Genomic DNA, 18,406 nt, shown 5'->3' with positions numbered 1-18,406 from the left:
TTAAATAATTAATTAAAGTTTACATAACCCAAACGACATTCTCTGAAATGAAAATGTTCCATAAGGGCACGTGAATGTACTCTTTTCTTAATCTTCAGGAGCAATAGGAATCTGGTGATACCCTGAATACCCATCCAAAAAGCAATAGTAGGGATGGCCCGCCAATCTGTCTAACATCTGGTCCACAAAAGGCAAAGGAAAATGATCCTTCCTTCTTTCCTTATTCAGCTTACATTAATTAATACATATTCTCCACCCTGTCACCATATGGGTTGGAATGAGTTCATTATTGTCATTCTTTACTACTGCATTCCTCCTTTCTTGGGGACCACTTGAACAGGGCTAACCCATGCACTATCTGAGATTGGGTATATTACCCCCACATCCAACCACTTAAGGATCTCCTTCCTTTACACTTCCTTCATTGAGGGATTCAGCCTCCTCTGAGCATTGATATTAGGTTTACTATCTTCCACCATTAAAATATGATGCATCACTGTTGAGGGGCTTATACCGTTTATGTTCGCCAAAGTCCACCCAATCGCCAACATGTGAGCCCTCATCACTCGAAATTTTTTTTCTTCTTCCACCGTAGATAACGAAGCAAAAATAATGACAAGAAACGTCTCATTCTCCCCAAAATACGCATAACAAAGGTGATTAGGCAAAGACTTCATCTATAGAATTGGTGGCTTCTCAACAGATGGGAGGGGTCGCTTAAGCCCTTGTCCCAATTCCTCATACTTCTTTTTGTAGATTTGCCTCGCTGCATTCAACCATTTTACATACTCGATGACCTCAGTACCACCACAGTCCTCCTGACTCGCTATCAAACTCAACTCAAGTGGGTCTTTTGTAGTCTTTACCCATGCACATTACTCATAAAAAAAAATAACACTAAAGCAGTTGTAACTAGCTCGAGGATAACTCAAGGCTTTAAACACGTTGAACACCACTTCATCACCTTGTACCCTTAGCCTCAACTCACCCTTCTATACATCAATCATAGCCTCTCCAATATAATAGGCACATCCTCATCTTCCTTCATATCAAGCACTATAAAATCAGCATGGGAGAAGAATTTATCTAGTTTGACTAACACGTCCTCAATGATACCCCGAGGATGTTTGACTGATCTGTCTGCCAGCTGTAGTGTAACTGTAGTAGGGCGAGCCTCTCCTAAACCCAATTTTCGATAAATAGAGAGCGACATTAGATTGATACTTGCACCCAAATCACATAAAGCTCTCTCACATTGAAAATTACCGATGGTGCATGGAATGGTGAAACTGCCTGGATCCCTTAACTTCTGAGGGAGCTTCCTTTGCAAGATGGCACTGCATTCTTCAGTTAGAGCCACTATCTCAAAGTCTTCCATTCTCCTTTTCTTGGACAGTATATCCTTCATGAACTTCACATAACTAGGCATTTGCTCCAAAACCTCACTAAATGGTATGTTTATGTGAAGCTTCTTAAATACCTCAAGAAATTTGGAGAACTGCTTATGTAGATTCATTTTTCGAAACCTCTAAGTATACGTTATTTTTGGTGGAGGTTCCACTATCTTAGCCTTGTCTTCCCTTTTTTCTGTAGATCTTCGGTGACCATTTTCTTCTCTGGTGTAGCTACATGTTGATCATGAGTCTTCATGTAACGACCCAAATTCGCTAATAAGGCTTGAGGGCCTTGATTAGCGTGCCAGGAGGGCACGAAGGGATTCATGTGTGATTTCATGAGTTAAATGCATGGTTATGATTTAAAGCATGTTATTTGGCTATTTGTTTAACTGAGATGCATGGCTATGTTTACTAGTATGCATGTAGGCCCGGATCGTGTTAGAAGGGCGTAATTGTAATTTTGGCCATCTTGGGCATAACTGTGTTGGTATGTGATAATTGTATTCCGTGAATTGTACCACGTGAGTGTGGTTTTATTATTGTGATGCACGTGCCGAGACGGTCCTAGAGAGCTAGTTAACTTCAGAGTCACAACGGGATTTTGTACCCGGCTCGGGAGGAGCCTAGGGGTACCTCGGGAATTTTATGATTTAAGTTGAGATTTAGCGGGTAATGGTTATTGGAGATTTAGTAACCTGGGTAACCATTAGTTACTGCTGTGAGTAACAAGTTTAGTTGGAAAATGGTAAAATTGAAATATTAGTGAAAGGACTAGAGTACCCTTGAGGACTTAGTTGGGAAAGGATCATTTGGAGGGGTAGCATGGTCATTTGGCAAGGGTAATAGGAAATTCTCAGCTGGGTTTTAGTGGGTCACGGTTTGGGTATTTAGGGGCATTTGTTGGTCTTGATAGAGTTGGAAGAGAAAAGAAAAGAGAAGGAAAAGTTAGGGCATGAAGAAGAAGAAGATGAGTGGAGGAGCTGAATTGGAGACTTAGGAGATGAAGGAAGCTTAGGGATGGATTCTCCATTTGAGGTAAGGAATTTTATACACATTTAAGGCTTGTTTCTGTTATGGTTTGATAAATTTAAGCATGGTTTAAGTTTGGTTTTGGGTTTTATATTTTCTGAAGTTGAAAATCAAAGATGTGGATTTTGGGGATTTGATTGTGTGTTTGGTTTCTTTGATTGTGTTTCTGAGTTGTTTAATGGTCTATTTGAAGTTTGGAATTGGGTTTTGGGGGTTTAGGTTTTGTTTGGGCTGTTTTGGAGATGTTATGGATGATGAAATGCAGGGGAAAAACCCAGTTTTTCTGGGTTCGCGTTGGGGCGCCGCGGCCCTGTTCTTGGGCGCCGCGGCGCAAGGCTGAAGGCAGGAGGGGATGGGGCCTCTGACTTGATTAGCGCCGCGGCCCTGTAGGGCTGAGCCGCGGCGCTAGGCCATTTTCAGGACACCAAAATTTGCATTTTTCAGCTTTCGCTCCGGGGGTTCGGGGGATGTTTCCGATGAACTGTTTTAGGAATTTGGGAGTCCCGGGAGTGTGGGATTGGTCTCGGGAAGTGGTTTTGGGTTGGTTAGTAATGAGGGATGTTTCTTGTGTGTTGTGACTAGGTTCTTTGAGAGGCTCGTGCTAGAGGACCGTGCTCGCGGCTTTGGTGCATCAGGAGGCTCGGAATGCAGGTAAGAAAACTATAACACCCGAGGTTAGGGCATGGCCCCAGATTGTATTATGTGCAAATGTTTAAACCTTAAACGAATCGTGATGAGTGTGAATGATTATTTCGAATGTACTATATGTGTGATTATGATGAAATGAGCGGCAAGGGCCGAGTACGGCGTAAGCCGGGGCGGCCGTGGGCCGAGTACGGCGTAAGCCGGGGCGGCCGTGGGCCGAGTACGGCGTAAGCCGGGGCGGCCGTGGGCCGAAAGTAACACCTAGCACATGGGATGCTATAATCAGGGCGGGGCCCGGTGAATAACATTATTATTGCTATATTCAGGGTGGGACCCAAGGGATACATGAGTTATCCTCGCGGTGAGAACCGATACCCCAGGGCTCTGGTAAGGCCTCTGGGGCGGCATGGCCGTGTTTGCTTAGTCTAATGGTTGACTTGTTTATATGTGGGTTATCTGTTATGATAAATTGTATAAATGCATATGTTATGTTCTGCATGAGTTTTCTTGCTGGGCTTCGGCTCACGGGTGCTCTGTGTTGCAGGTAAGGGCAATGACTGAGTCAACCAACCATGAGTACGGAGAGCGTGAAGCGACGCGTACATGTTTGGCCTGCCCGACTGCTTTGGTCGGGGGTTTATTTGAAAATGGCTGTAATAATCTATGATTTTATGATTTATCAACTGTAAACTTATTTCAAGATATAAATAGTTTTCAAACCTTATTTTGGGATCCCAAATGTTTAATACTAGCAGTTTTAAATGAAACGATGCATTTTCTAAGATTACAGCCTTAAATCTTAATTAGTCACACTTTTGTCTCAAAACCTCGGTTAGCGAGTTCATTGCACACTGTTTTGTCTTAAAAACTCACTTAGTAACGGCTCTAAGGTAGTAGGGCGTTACAACTTGGTATCAGAGCGAGCCAAGGTTTATTGGTTCTGGAGATCGACCGAACATGTACGCTCGCTGTCAGTGACAAGCTCGACTCAGGGTTGGTTGGTATGAATGATTGACATGTTTGAATATATGTTTGAATGCCCTGTTTGCCTGCTTATTTATATGGAGCATGAGGAATGAGATGACATATGCATGAGATACTGATAGGGCCTGGCCCTTGATTATTGCATGTTGAGATTGATGCATGCTGAATAAAATTATTATGTATGTGGATGAATATTGGCATGATGGTTTACATATTGAGCTATGTGGTCGATTGTGTTAAGTTGAATCTGTATGTTATATCCGTTTATTTGCTTGTGTGAAGCATGTTGAGTGTGGATATACTTAGTGATAATAGTATCTGGTAGCTAAATGTATATCATTGTGGATTTGACCTAGTATAGGTTTATGTGTGCATTATACCTGTGGATATTTGGACCTAGTTGTGGTTTGGTTCAGGGTATGAACCTCAGAGTTCAGGAGTTTGGTCCGTTTAGACAGATGAACTCGAGTTGTTGGTTCCTAGAAGGGTTTGGGGACCTGATATGGTGTTAAAAGGGGATTCTAGATATAAGTTGGAGTTGAGATCTCCAGTTATCCCTGAAGCAGCAGCAGAAAGTCACTAGTGTGTGAGTAGGCTGTGGAGTTTGTTAGTTGAGATGGGATAGAAGAACAGCAGATTTCTCTGGGGAAATAGCTGATTTCGATGTTTTAACAGTAAGGTGGCCAGTGTTGGGTTACTGTGAGGAATGGACAGATAAGGGTACTATATGAAAGGCTTAAGGGGTGTTATCCTCTAGTGTCAAGGAAGGTACGAGTTGACAAGGAATTTACCAATAGATGAGCAGAGTTAATTCCACCCTTGATTAAGAGGATGAGATATCCTGATTAGAGGGTTGTGTTCAATGTTGAGGCAGGGAGATGCCTGGAAATGGTACTCGGGCTGAAGTACGGGCTTAATGGGTTGGGAAGAACCTAGATGATGAATGGTTAGAAGAGATTTTAAAGACATGATTAGAACCGTGGAGACGGGTGGACTTATAAGTTTGGTTTGGACTGATAGAGTAACAACAGTGTAGAACAATGGGTTTGGTGAATTGGATAATTCATTTTGGGAATTTATACTGACGGATGTATCCGGAAATGGTGGTGACCCATTTAAGGATATGATATCTGGAATAGTCTAAGGCATTTGGGCTGCTTTGAGGAAAGAGTGTTTGTCTGCATGTGGATGGCGGAGAGGGCCATATTGTTTGAGGAACTGATGGTTGATGTATAGAGCATGAGTGCTAGAGCCGCAAGGGCAGTGCTTCCTTTGACGGAGTTAGTAAAGAGAGAATTGTGATAGTCAAGTTGATAGAACCCCGGATAGTTCTGTGGCTTCTGGTTTTGCCAGAAAGGGGAAAAGGTCTGGCCGATAAGATGGTACTCGTGTTGATAGAACGCAGCGAGGACGGATTCTCAATTTTGAGGTAGAAGGACCCCAGACAGTGCTTGGGCACTTGATTTGAGATTGGAAAGAAGCCTGATGGAAGAGGTAGTTATCAAGTTGGTGACAGGAACTAGGGAGGTTATTGTGTATGCATAAGGGAAAGGATGCCACCTGGGAGGAGGTCAGGTGGGGGCGTGACTTCTGCGTAGAATGACTTGAGATGATAGGATGGATTTCCCATGGTGAGGGAAACAGAGAACTGGAATGCGTCGATACATTACAAGTTCGAGGCTGAGTCCTCAAGGATGAGTATTTAACAGAATGGTTTATGCTTTGGACATGTATCGAACTGGAAGGACTCGGTGTTGTGAGTGCTCCGAGAGGGTGATGGACATAGAGAGGTTGCCTCTAGGGTGCCATTTGAGAGGCTGAGGTCAGCAATACCTATTGAGAAGGAATTAGAAACTTTTGGCAAATGAATTGGGAAGCAGGTGATTATGAAACTCATAGTGAGAAAGTTAATCAGTTAAGGAATAACCATGGGTTGTTGAGGATATCATCTGGAGTACGTAAAGGAGACAGAGCTGACCAGTGGGAAAGCTATGTGGATATGCACAGAAAGATTTAGGTAATACTTCAAGATCAGACTACAGATAGGATTGGTATAAGGAATGTTGTAAAAGACGGTTTTGGCCGACAGAAAGTCTAATGAAGCAATCGAAGGAATTTGGCCCTAGAGTAGCCAGAGTGTTGTACTGCGGGGACTGTTAGCATCACAGGGTTAGGACGAAAAGTACAAAGGTTGGATACAAGGTGGGACGATGTCCCTAAGAATTGATCTATGGCCTGTTTATTACCAGTTGGAAACCAAGGAAACAGACATTTTAGGAATTCTGTTTTGAACTGAGTAAAATGTGAGGAGTTGGTAACAAAGATTCTAGATTTGGTTCAAGCTACGGCAGCACAGGTAAGTTCTTTAAGTAGAGGATACAAGAATGGTTCAGGCAAGTTCCCTTCAAGTTCACGAGCAGTACATATGGATTACTCCCAGACGGAAATGGTGAGTAAGTGACTATGCGAAAGACGTTTGTACCCAGAAGGCGGAGTCTCAGGTAAGGTTCTACGGATGGTTAGTTTGAGCGTCGTCAGGAATACTCAGATTAGAGCTACAAGGAGAAAGGACAGGCATGAGAAGATTTGATTTGAAGTAACAAAGAAGCTAATGAAGAACGTTTAAAGAACAGAAAGCATAGCAAGATTGGTAAGCGCGACATCTATTACACAAGCACCTCCGGAGACAACTACATCAGAGATGAGGAGAACCGTAAAACTTGAGGTTAGACGGACTGAGTGGTGTCAAATCAAAAGGAAATTCAGAAGGCAAGGTAAGAATTGATTAGTATCTAGTAATGCTGGAATGCGTGTGTGTTATGGTTAAGTAAAGAAGTGATGGCATAAGGTACTTGGGTGTCGGGTATTAATAAGAAAGATAGCGTTGAGACACAGAGGTGGTGAAACGTAGCAGACAGATGATCAGTGTTTGAAATCCTCGAGTGGGCGAGGGGAGATATAGTGGGAGGCGGAACTCCTAGCTAGGAGGCGTGTATCAGTCAAGGAATAACGCTATAGGCTGTAATGGAGTGGACAAGGCAACGACTGAGATCGACATAATGTTAGTAGGTAATGGTTAGCTGGTGGGTGTCACTGAGCTATGGAATTCAAAGTGTTGGCTTGAGTTGAACAGGGAAGGACCCTGTCAGGGTGGTACAAGTAGGACACCAGGATCGAGTGGGGGATCCAGTTAGGATTTGGCTTTGAATGAGGGTTCTGAGTGGACATCATTCCACCTCCTAGGGTACGTCGTACCAGGAGGGTCGAGCGGGTGATAGAATCTAGCGATTTCCTTTGGACCCTGAGGGCTTAAGTGATGTGGTATTGTATCATGAGAATAAACCACTGTAGACCTTGAGTGAGGTGTTTGGACATGAAAAGTTTCAACTCAGTTGATGGAGTTAATGTTGTTGGGTCAAGTGAACTGGTTTCAGGATAGAACGTCGATGATACTAAATTGAGGCCCTATAGTATTTTAAATTGTGGGAATGGATTTAGAGAACGAAAAGAACAGAGTGGGAATCTGGGACTATCAGTTGATTGCAAGTGGGATGGCAGTCTGAAAGTTCATCAGATATCTTAAAGAATTAAGCGCTGAGTAGGCGAATACTTGAGGTATTAAGGGAAGTGTAATCCCTGGTAAGTTAGTCGTGGTGGCAGTTGCTGGTGTCTTGTTAATGTAACGCGGCAGAGGGCTTGGTAAGAGATGAAAGATAATGAATACTACAGTTTGGCTTTAGTTCAGAGAGAAAGCCAAGATGGTCGTTGAAACTTCTTAAGGCAGGAGTGTTTGCCTATTTGAAAGAATAAAGAGCTGGTAAATTGCTAAGTGATGAGGAAATAAAGTTTCAGGAAGAAAGAGTTGCATCTCTGCGTGGTAACAGACGAGGATCTGTAAGGTGTTCAGAGAAAGAAGGGAGAGTTCTGACTCTTAATTCAGCGTAAACTGAAGTTGTACTAAGGGTTAGGCCAGCGGGGCCTACAAGTTGATCCCACCTAGTAGAGGTGATGACTTTTGAGTATCTCTGGAATCAGGAATAAGACAATGAATGGGTCATTGTAATCTAGGCAGACCCTGGGCTTCGGCAGGGTTGCAGGGTTAACAAGGAACTATCAAGATATGGCTATTAGACGAGATCTTGCGGGGCAAGATTGTTACTCCTAAAAGAGCGTTGATGGGCACTAAAGTAAGGCGATGGACCTTGGAGATTATGGTCAGGTTGCGGGTTGCTGACTGATGTTTTTGGGTAAATTTCGAGGACGAAATTTTTATGAGGAGGGGATAGTTGTAACGACCCAAATTCGCTAATAAGGCTTGAGGGCCTTGATTAGCGTGCCAGGAGGGCACGAAGGGATTCATGTGTGATTTCATGAGTTAAATGCATGGTTATGATTTAAAGCATGTTATTTGGCTATTTGTTTAACTGAGATGCATGGCTATGTTTACTAGTATGCATGTAGGCCCAGATCGTGTTAGAAGGGCGTAATTGTAATTTTGGCCATCTTGGGCATAACTGTGTTGGTATGTGATAATTGTATTCCGTGAATTGTACCACGTGAGTGTGGTTTTATTATTGTGATGCACGTGCCGAGACGGTCCTAGAGAGCTAGTTAACTTCAGAGTCACAACGGGATTTTGTACCCGGCTCGGGAGGAGCCTAGGGGTACCTCGGGAATTTTATGATTTAAGTTGAGATTTAGCGGGTAATGGTTATTGGAGATTTAGTAACCTGGGTAACCATTAGTTACTGTTGTGAGTAACAAGTTTAGTTGGAAAATGGTAAAATTGAAATATTAGTGAAAGGACTAGAGTACCCTTGAGGACTTAGTTGGGAAAGGATCATTTGGAGGGGTAGCATGGTCATTTGGCAAGGGTAATAGGAAATTCTCAGCTGGGTTTTAGTGGGTCACGGTTTGGGTATTTAGGGGCATTTGTTGGTCTTGATAGAGTTGGAAGAGAAAAGAAAAGAGAAGGAAAAGTTAGGGCATGAAGAAGAAGAAGATGAGTGGAGGAGCTGAATTGGAGACTTAGGAGATGAAGGAAGCTTAGGGATGGATTCTCCATTTGAGGTAAGGAATTTTATACACATTTAAGGCTTGTTTCTGTTATGGTTTGATAAATTTAAGCATGGTTTAAGTTTGGTTTTGGGTTTTATATTTTCTGAAGTTGAAAATCAAAGATGTGGATTTTGGGGATTTGATTGTGTGTTTGGTTTCTTTGATTGTGTTTCTGAGTTGTTTAATGGTCTATTTGAAGTTTGGAATTGGGTTTTGAGGGTTTAGGTTTTGTTTGGGCTGTTTTGGAGATGTTATGGATGATGAAATGCAGGGGAAAAACCCAGTTTTTCTGGGTTCGCGTTGGGGCGCCGCGGCCCTGTTCTTGGGCGCCGCGGCGCAAGGCTGAAGGCAGGAGGGGATGGGGCCTCTGACTTGATTAGCGCCGCGGCCCTGTAGGGCTGAGCCGCGGCGCTAGGCCATTTTCAGGACACCAAAATTTTCATTTTTCAGCTTTCGCTCCGGGGGTTCGGGGGATGTTTCCGATGAACTGTTTTAGGAATTTGGGAGTCCCGGGAGTGTGGGATTGGTCTCGGGAAGTGGTTTTGGGTTGGTTAGTAATGAGGGATGTTTCTTGTGTGTTGTGACTAGGTTCTTTGAGAGGCTCGTGCTAAAGGACCGTGCTCGCGGCTTTGGTGCATCAGGAGGCTCGGAATGCAGGTAAGAAAACTATAACACCCGAGGTTAGGGCATGGCCCCAGATTGTATTATGTGCAAATGTTTAAACCTTAAACGAATCGTGATGAGTGTGAATGATTATTTCGAATGTACTATATGTGTGATTATGATGAAATGAGCGGCAAGGGCCGAGTACGGCGTAAGCCGGGGCGGCCGTGGGCCGAGTACAACGTAAGCCGGGGCGGCCGTGGGCCGAAAGTAACACCTAGCACATGGGATGCTATAATCAGGGCGGGGCCCGGTGAATAACATTATTATTGCTATATTCAGGGTGGGACCCAAGGGATACATGAGTTATCCTCGCGGTGAGAACCGATACCCCAGGGCTCTGGTAAGGCCTCTGGGGCGGCATGGCCGTGTTTGCTTAGTCTAATGGTTGACTTGTTTATATGTGGGTTATCTGTTATGATAAATTGTATAAATGCATATGTTATGTTCTGCATGAGTTTTCTTGCTGGGCTTCGGCTCACGGGTGCTCTGTGTTGCAGGTAAGGGCAATGACTGAGTCAACCAACCATGAGTACGGAGAGCGTGAAGCGACGCGTACATGTTTGGCCTGCCCGACTGCTTTGGTCGGGGGTTTATTTGAAAATGGCTGTAATAATCTATGATTTTATGATTTTTCAACTGTAAACTTATTTCAAGATATAAATAGTTTTCAAACCTTATTTTGGGATCCCAAATGTTTAATACTAGCAGTTTTAAATGAAACGATGCATTTTCTAAGATTACAGCCTTAAATCTTAATTAGTCACACTTTTGTCTCAAAACCTCGGTTAGCGAGTTCATTGCACACTGTTTTGTCTTAAAAACTCACTTAGTAACGGCTCTAAGGTAGTAGGGCGTTACACTTCACCTCTTCCTCTTGAACTAAAGGCCCTTCATACTTGGTCCCACTCTTCAAAGTGAGCGCCTGACATTGCTCCTTGGGATTTACCTTTGTGGAGCTCGATAAATTCCCTTGAACCATATTTGACATTAACTTTGCTATCTGACCAATTTGTGTCTCCAAATTCCTTATTGAAGACCTTGTCTCTGTCATGAATTGGTTCATGTGGTCAGGATGTTCTGTTGATGGGTTCAGAGTTTGGTGGTGGTTGGGATGGGTAAGGATCATTTTAGGTTCTAGGGTTGTGTCCATATGTTGGTTGGTGAGGTGGGTACTGGAGTGGATTATGAGGATATGGTAGTTGTGCTCCTTGGTTGTTTTTCCACGAAATTTTGGGGTGGTTTCTCCAAGCTGGGGTATATGACATGGAATATGGATTGTTGGATGGTCTTGGAAGATTACCTATAGCATGAGCCTGCTCCAATGACATGTTATTTACATCAGATGAGCAACTATTAGTACTTGGGCATTACTCATGAGGATGAGGACCTCCGCATATCTCACAGCCATAAGTGTTCTGTCCATGCATCACTTAAGCAAATATGTTGTTCTGCTTTAGTTTCTTGGTAAAAGAGGCCACCTGCACAGTAAGCAAAGCAATAGGATCAAGCTCTAAAAATCTTGCCACTTTCTTATTTTCATGCTCTGTAGGCCAATTAGAATTATTCATGGTCATTTCTTCTAACATGTCATAGGCCTCATTAGCAGTTTTGCTCATAAATGCTCCACCCGCTGCTGCATCAATTATGGTCCTGGTGTTTTCCCCCAAACCATTGTAAAAAGTGTGCACCAACATTCATATCTCTATACCATGATGCAGAAACTTTCGAAGCAACTCCCTAAACCTTTCCCAAGCGTCATATAGAGACTCCCCCTCTAACTGATGGAAATTATTAATCTCTCCCCTAATCTGGGCAGATTTAGCAGGAGGAAAATACTTAGCAAGAAACTTTTGGGCAAGGTCCTTGTAGTGTCCCAGAATGTTTACTTAGCTTGCTAGATATTAGTAGTAGTTAGTATTAGTTAGTAGTATGTTAGTTACCATTGTAACGACCCAAATTCAGTTAGGCTTAAGGGCCTGGAGTAGTGTGACAGGAGGGCATAATGGAATTCTGTGTGTCTTTATTGAGTTTTATGCATGATGATGATTTACTGCACGTTATATGACTATTTGAATTGTTCGAGATGCATGACTATGTGAATTAGTATGCATGTAGACCTGATTGTCTTAGAATGAACATGATTGTAATCTGGCCATGTTAGGGCATAACTGTGATAATTGTACTATGTGAATTGTGCCATGAGAGTGTGGTGTCATTATCAGGATGCACGCATCGAGACGGTCCTAGTGAGCCAATTAGTCTAAAAGTCACAACGGGATGTTGTACCCGGCTCGGGAGGAGCCTAGGGGTACTTCGGGAATCTTATAAGTTGAGTTGAGAATGAGTGGTTAGTTATTGGTAATTGAGTAACCTGGGTAACCGTTTGTAACTGCTGTGGGTAACAAGTTTTAAGATAAAAAGTGATAGAATTGAAATAGAAGTGTAAAGACTTAAGTGCCCTTGAAGGTTTAGTTAGGAGGGATTATTAGGAAGGGGTAAAGTGGTCTTTTGGCAAGGCAAATAGATAAGTTTCAGCTGGGTATATGGGGTATACGGTTTGGGCATTGGGCATTTGAGTGTTTGATAAAATTAGAAGAGAAGAAAAAGAAGAAGAGAAGAAAGGTTAGGGCAAGAAGAAGAAGAAGAAGAGAAGGAGAAGTGGGAGTCTAGGAGGAGATCAAGGAAGCTTTGTGTGAATTCTCCATTTGAGGTAAGGGTTTTATACACACTTAAGTTTGGTTTCTGTGTTGATTTGAGGAATTTAATGCTTGAGTTAAGCTTTTCATGGGTTTTGGTTTGAGTTGCTGAAACTAGAGATGAAAGGTGTGGATCTTGGGTGTGTTGATGTTTTGATCTTGATTCTAGTGTCTATAGGTTGTTAGATTGTTCATATGAAGTTTGGAATTGAGTTTTGGGGTTGAGATATATGTTTGGGTTGGTTTGGAGGTATTTTGGGATGAAGGAATTGAAGGAGAAAAACCCAGAATTTCGGGTTCGTAAGGGCGCGCCGCGGCCCTGTTCTTGGGCGCAGCGGCGCAAGGCTGGTTCCAGGGGGGTGTGGCCTCTGACTTGTTAAGCGCCGCGGCCCTGTAGGGCTGTGCCACGGCGCTAGGCCATTTTCAGGGCACCAAAATTTCCATTTTTGAGCTTTTGCTCCAGGGGTTCGGGGGATGTTTCCAATGACTTATTTTAGGATTTTGGGAGTCCCGAGAGTGCGGGATTGGTTCCGGGAAGTGGTTTTGGGTTTGGTTAGTATTAAAAGTGTTTTATGTGTGTTGTGACTAGGATTTCGGAGAGGCTCGTGCTAGAGGACCGTGCTCATGATCGTGGTGCGTCGGAAAGCACGGAATACAGGTAAGAAAACCGTAACACCCGAGAATAGGGCATAGGCCCACTGTGTGATTGCAGGGCATGGCCCTAGATTGTATTGTGTGCAAATGTGTAATCTTAGGTGAATTATTGTATGTTTGAATGGTTATTTCATGATGTATTATATGTGTGATTATAATGGAATGAATGGCAAGGCCGAGAGCGGCGAAGGCCGGGTACGGCAGTGGGGCCGGAAGTAACGCTCAGCACATGGGATGCTATAGCGAGGGTGGGACCCAAGGGATACATGAGTTATCCTACGGTAATGACCGAGACCCCAAGCTTTGGTAAGGCCTCTGGGGCGGCATGGCCGTGCTTGTTTAAATTGATGATTTTCCTATTTATCAGTGAATTATGCCAGTGATATTATTTGCATATGTTATGTGCTATTTGGGTTTTCTTGCTGGGCTTCGGCTCACGGGTGCTCCGTGTGGCAGGTAAAAGCAAGGAGTCAGTCAACCGCCCATGAGTATGGAGAGCGTGGGAGCGGCGCGTACATGTTCGGCCTGCCCGACTGCTTTGGTTGGGGGCATTTTGTAAATGGCTGTATTAACTCATTCTTTTGATAGTCAAACCTGTTGTAAATCTATTTTGAGTTGTAAATATTTTGTAAACCTTATTTTGGGATCCCAGGTGTTTGATACTTAACGTTTTCAATGAAGCTAAACATTTTCAAAGAGTACAGCCTTAAACTCTGGTTTTATCACACTTTTGGTTTTAGAAACCACTTTGAGTCAATTAAATGCACAATTTATGTTTTAAACTCACTTAGTAACGGCTCTAAGGTAGTAGGGCGTTACAACCGTGGATTTTGGTTCAAGTCGGGACTTAGTTGGAAACTCATAGCAACAGTTATGGATTTTATAAGTTTAACCTATAGTTTACGAATATTAATTATAACATAAGGTTTGATTAATATTGCTGGTCCTAGATATATTATTTATTATAACCTAAGGTTTACATAGAACAATTAAGAGCATGGCACTTGTCATAATTATGATTATTAAGGAATTAAGTATTTTTGATGGATAGTTTTAATAAAAGAAAGATCTAGAAGCTCTAGAACCTTCCAGCAGCTGTTAGGATCGTATTACAACTCAGTCAAAGCTGTTTATCCAATTCAAAATTATGCTGAAAAAGTGCAAATTCGTGTTTAATATATCAACGTATGTCGATATATCGCAGCATAGGGGTCGATATATCGCCTACGAAAGATATGGAAAACACGTCGACTTTGCACGAACAATCGAACGAGGCTCAGGAATATAGGGGGAGGCGATATATCGCCTATAGGGGGCGATATATCGACTCCATGTATGTATTTTTGAAAGTTTGATTTTTGAATTTTAAAAAATACCCTTAATCACTTAGACTTGCCTTTGAACGATTTTGACTGAGTTCTGGGCGTCAGTTGAACGAAAATTCAATTTTTTTTTCATTTTATAATCATTTATTTATTCAAATTAAAAGGGGTTCGTTTCACTCCTTGAACTCTATAAATAGGACCTAGTGCTCAGCCATTTTCTTCATTCTTCAAGCATTTGATCAGAGCCTCCAAGGTGCTAGTGTTACTATAGAGAGATACACTTGGGTTTTGGGTTAAAGCTTTAATCATCCTACGCTTTTATAAACACTTGGGAAGTAATAAATAGTGTGATTTCAGTATTAAGGTTTAGACCAATCCATAAGTTCATTCAAGGTATTTCTATTCCTAAGTTCAGTTCTATATGGTTCTTTTTTTTCTTTATTCAGATCCTAACTCTTGTTTATGATTCTTGATTAGGTTTTTAAGTTATTGAAACTTAAGGTTCTTCTTGGTAAGTTTCTTCTTGATGGTTTAGTTCTCATTTCATCTTTATTCTTTAGAGATTCTCACCATTTTGCTGTTGGTTTATAGGAGTTTCTAATCCCGTTCTTGTTCCCAAATATCCTAGCTTTTGGTAAGGAAAATAGGATAGATTTTATGTGCTTATATGTTATGATATATTTATGTTATGATATGTTTACGTTATGATATGCTTATGCTATGATATGTATATGTATGATATGTTTTTAGTCGCTTGGGCATATGACTTGCTTAGATAGCAAGCCCCAAGATTATTTATCATTGCATGGGTTAGAGTTATGATTTACCCTACCTTGACTAGTAGAAGACCTAGATGGGTTATCATATACTACCATATGATCTACCTACCTCGATTAGTAGACAGAGGACCTAGATGGTTTATCACATGCCATGGTAATGAGTTAATGGCCAATAATATTGTAGTCCTATATGATATATGTTTTTGATAGTCATATGTTTTTATAGTATATGATATAGTCTTATGCTTATGAATTATGATGTATGTTTTTAATAGATTTTCCTTGCTGGGCTTTAGGCTCACTCCTTTATTTTTAGTGTTATGCAGGAAAATAGATATGGAAGGCGGAAGGATTCTTGGTAGCTTGACTTGTGTGTTAAGGATGAATGGACTGCGTGGATTGCGTGTCGATCGAGGATGACGTTATTTCTTCTTTTGAATTATGTTTCTTTTGTAATTCCGCATTTAGTTTTTAAACAATTGAATTAAAATTTATGTTTTATGTTTTATTAAACAATGGGTACCCATACCATATTTTACATCATATTTTGTAATTTGCACAATATTTATTTTGGGGTTTAATAAAGTTATGATTATTTGTTATGTATGTTTTCCCAAAAATAGTAGCTATGTCTAGTAGTTTTAATGGTCCAAGGTCTTAGAAATAGTTGGGTCATTATAGTTGGTATCTGAGCAACGATTCATTTGCATGAAGTTCTCCTTGATACACACGCTCAAGCTCCGAATCTAACCGCCAAAGTAAGTGTTTATGTTATAGTTATTATATTTATATGTATAGCTAACGTTTTAGCCTTATGTTTTCAATTAAGAATGGATGGAGCCTTGACCTATGAGGATATCTGAGTCATTAAGGCCTTGAAAAGAATTAGAGAGCCAAGGAATATAGTAGGAGTCCTAGAAAGAATCACTCGGAGATTACTCTTATTCCACAGGGAGATGATTCACCTCCAAACAACTAAGCAAATCATGATGAGAGCTATGGAACAATATGTTTTAGTGATTAGACTTTTTAAAGATTATCCTACTGTAATTGTAGCTTAAGAAGAAATATGGGAGACTATAGATGATGAAGATGAATTACCGGTAGCTATGAGATATTATTTTCTCATACTTAGGTTCACCTCTAAAATGGAATTCCAATTCACTAATGAGCAAAAACATAGAATCTTTACAAATCTTCCTCGAGGGAAATTTTGTGGCTCAAGATAATGATGATATGTTAGATGAAGGGTCAGATATAGAAGATCTTGATTTTTAGATTAGTTTATTTCTTCATTTATTATTTTTGCAATTATGATTGTACATAGTGAAAACCTTTTTCCAAATAAATATCATTGTTATTTTTGTTGACATGTATGAGTTTGATTTTTTTTACAATCATAATAAATAATGACCAAGTTCGGTGAGGGTGGATACAAATTAATGGACCAGGTTCTATATTGAGAGTTACGGGGCCATAGTAGTGGGAACGATTTTACTAATCCCAGGCCTCCCTCAATATGGTTAACTTTGGAACAACGACGAGTTTCGAGCTTGAGAATTAAGTCATATAGGATGATTAGAAACAGACTTAGAAAATAATAAAGATGGCTTATTTTTCTAAGTATAGAAACACACCCTAATGATAAAGAAGGCTTATCTAATTTTTCATAAGAAATCAAAATTAATAGGTCCGAGTTATGTTTGTTTAATTAATTTTTTTCAGAGCCTCTAAGGGTAAGTTCTAACATGTTTTTCTCAACTGTTAGAACTCTGCTGAAGATGTCGCTCAGAAGGTCTGCACGCACCAATGCCAATGCCTCCAGCGTCTCTCCTGAGACTAATGAAGCCCCTCCAGTTCGCAGAAGGGGAGCGCTTGCTACCACTACTACTGCTAACTGAAGTGCAGCGCCACCACCGGTTGACAACGCTGCAGAAATTGTCAGACTTCAACAACAAGTGGAGGAATTGCTGCAGCAACAGCGACAACAAGCCCAACCGCAGCCACAGACTCAGCCTCAACCGCAACCTTAGCAAATGGCACCCCAACAAGTAGGTCCTTATGGGAGATGGCCAATGGCGAACTATGCGCCCTACCCAGCTCAGTACATGGAGCCAATCTACGAGCGGTTTTGTAAGCAACACACTCCAAACTTTAAGGAGACAACCGACCTCTTCGAGGTGGAAGAATGGCTCAGAAATGTGGAGCAGATCCTAGTACACATGAATCTGGGCAACGCGGACCGCATATCCTGTGTTTTGTCTCTGCTTAAGAAGGATGCTAGAATATGGTGGGACTTAGTTCAGCAGACTCACGACGTCGCCACCATGCCATGGACTAGATTTGTGGAGCTATTCCACAAGATGTACTACAACTCGACAGTCATTGCTACAAGGGTTGAGGAATTCACTAGTCTGAAGCAGGGCAACTTGACGGTAGCAGAGTATGCTCGGCAGTTCGACCGATTTGCCAAGTTTGCACCAGAGTTGGTTCCAACTGACTTTCTAAGGGTTACCAAGTTCATTAGAGGACTTAGACCAAAGATTGAGCTAGGGGTTAAACTAGCAACTCCTGGAACTACTACGTATGTCGATGTTCTAGAAATGACTATAGAAGTAGAAAGGCTTCAGGCAAATGTTAGTAAGGAGGAAGCTAGTAAGCCTGAGCCTAAACAGCGGAGTCAACCTCATAATGGTCGGAACAACCACAAAAATCATCAGCCTAGCAACAATAATGTTAAGAAGAGAAGGCATCCTGACAATAAGCAGTCCGGCAGTGATAAAAGAGCACGGACAAACAATGGAGGCAATAAGTTGGGTTATGTAGAATACCCGCAATGCTTTAAGTGCCAAAAGAAACATCCTGGTGAGTGTCAAGCAAACACCAAGGGATGCTACAATTGTGGTCAGGAAGGTCACCAGAAGAAAGATTGTCAACAACTCAAGCAAGAAGAGAAAAGGGTTAAGATGGTTCCTGCTAGAGTCTTTGCCTTGACCCAGGGAGAAGCCGAAGCTAGTAATAAAGTGGTCACAGGTCAGATTCCTATCTTCAATAATGTATGTACAATATTATTTGATTTGGGAGCCACTCACTCGTATATCTCGTTAGGAATGATAGAGAAATTAGACAAACCTTATGAAAGATTTAGAACTAGGTTTATGACAGAATTTCCT

The 18,406-nt window shown here is 41.7% G+C and overlaps 1 protein-coding gene across 1 annotated transcript; it reads right to left on the bottom strand.

The window, feature by feature from the left end:
• Window positions 1-1,003: 1,003 nt before the first annotated feature.
• Window positions 1,004-1,516, bottom strand: LOC133825164 (uncharacterized). Its single transcript, XM_062258147.1, has one exon. The coding sequence runs from the start codon at window positions 1,514-1,516 to the stop codon at window positions 1,004-1,006; it is 513 nt and encodes a 170-aa protein (XP_062114131.1).
• Window positions 1,517-18,406: the final 16,890 nt, after the last annotated feature.

Source organism: Humulus lupulus, chromosome 3, assembly GCF_963169125.1.
Source record: "Humulus lupulus chromosome 3, drHumLupu1.1, whole genome shotgun sequence".
Taxonomy (NCBI): Eukaryota; Viridiplantae; Streptophyta; class Magnoliopsida; order Rosales; family Cannabaceae; genus Humulus; species Humulus lupulus.
Note: the sequence above shows the minus strand (reverse complement) of the source record. Positions and strands in the feature narration are given on the sequence as shown.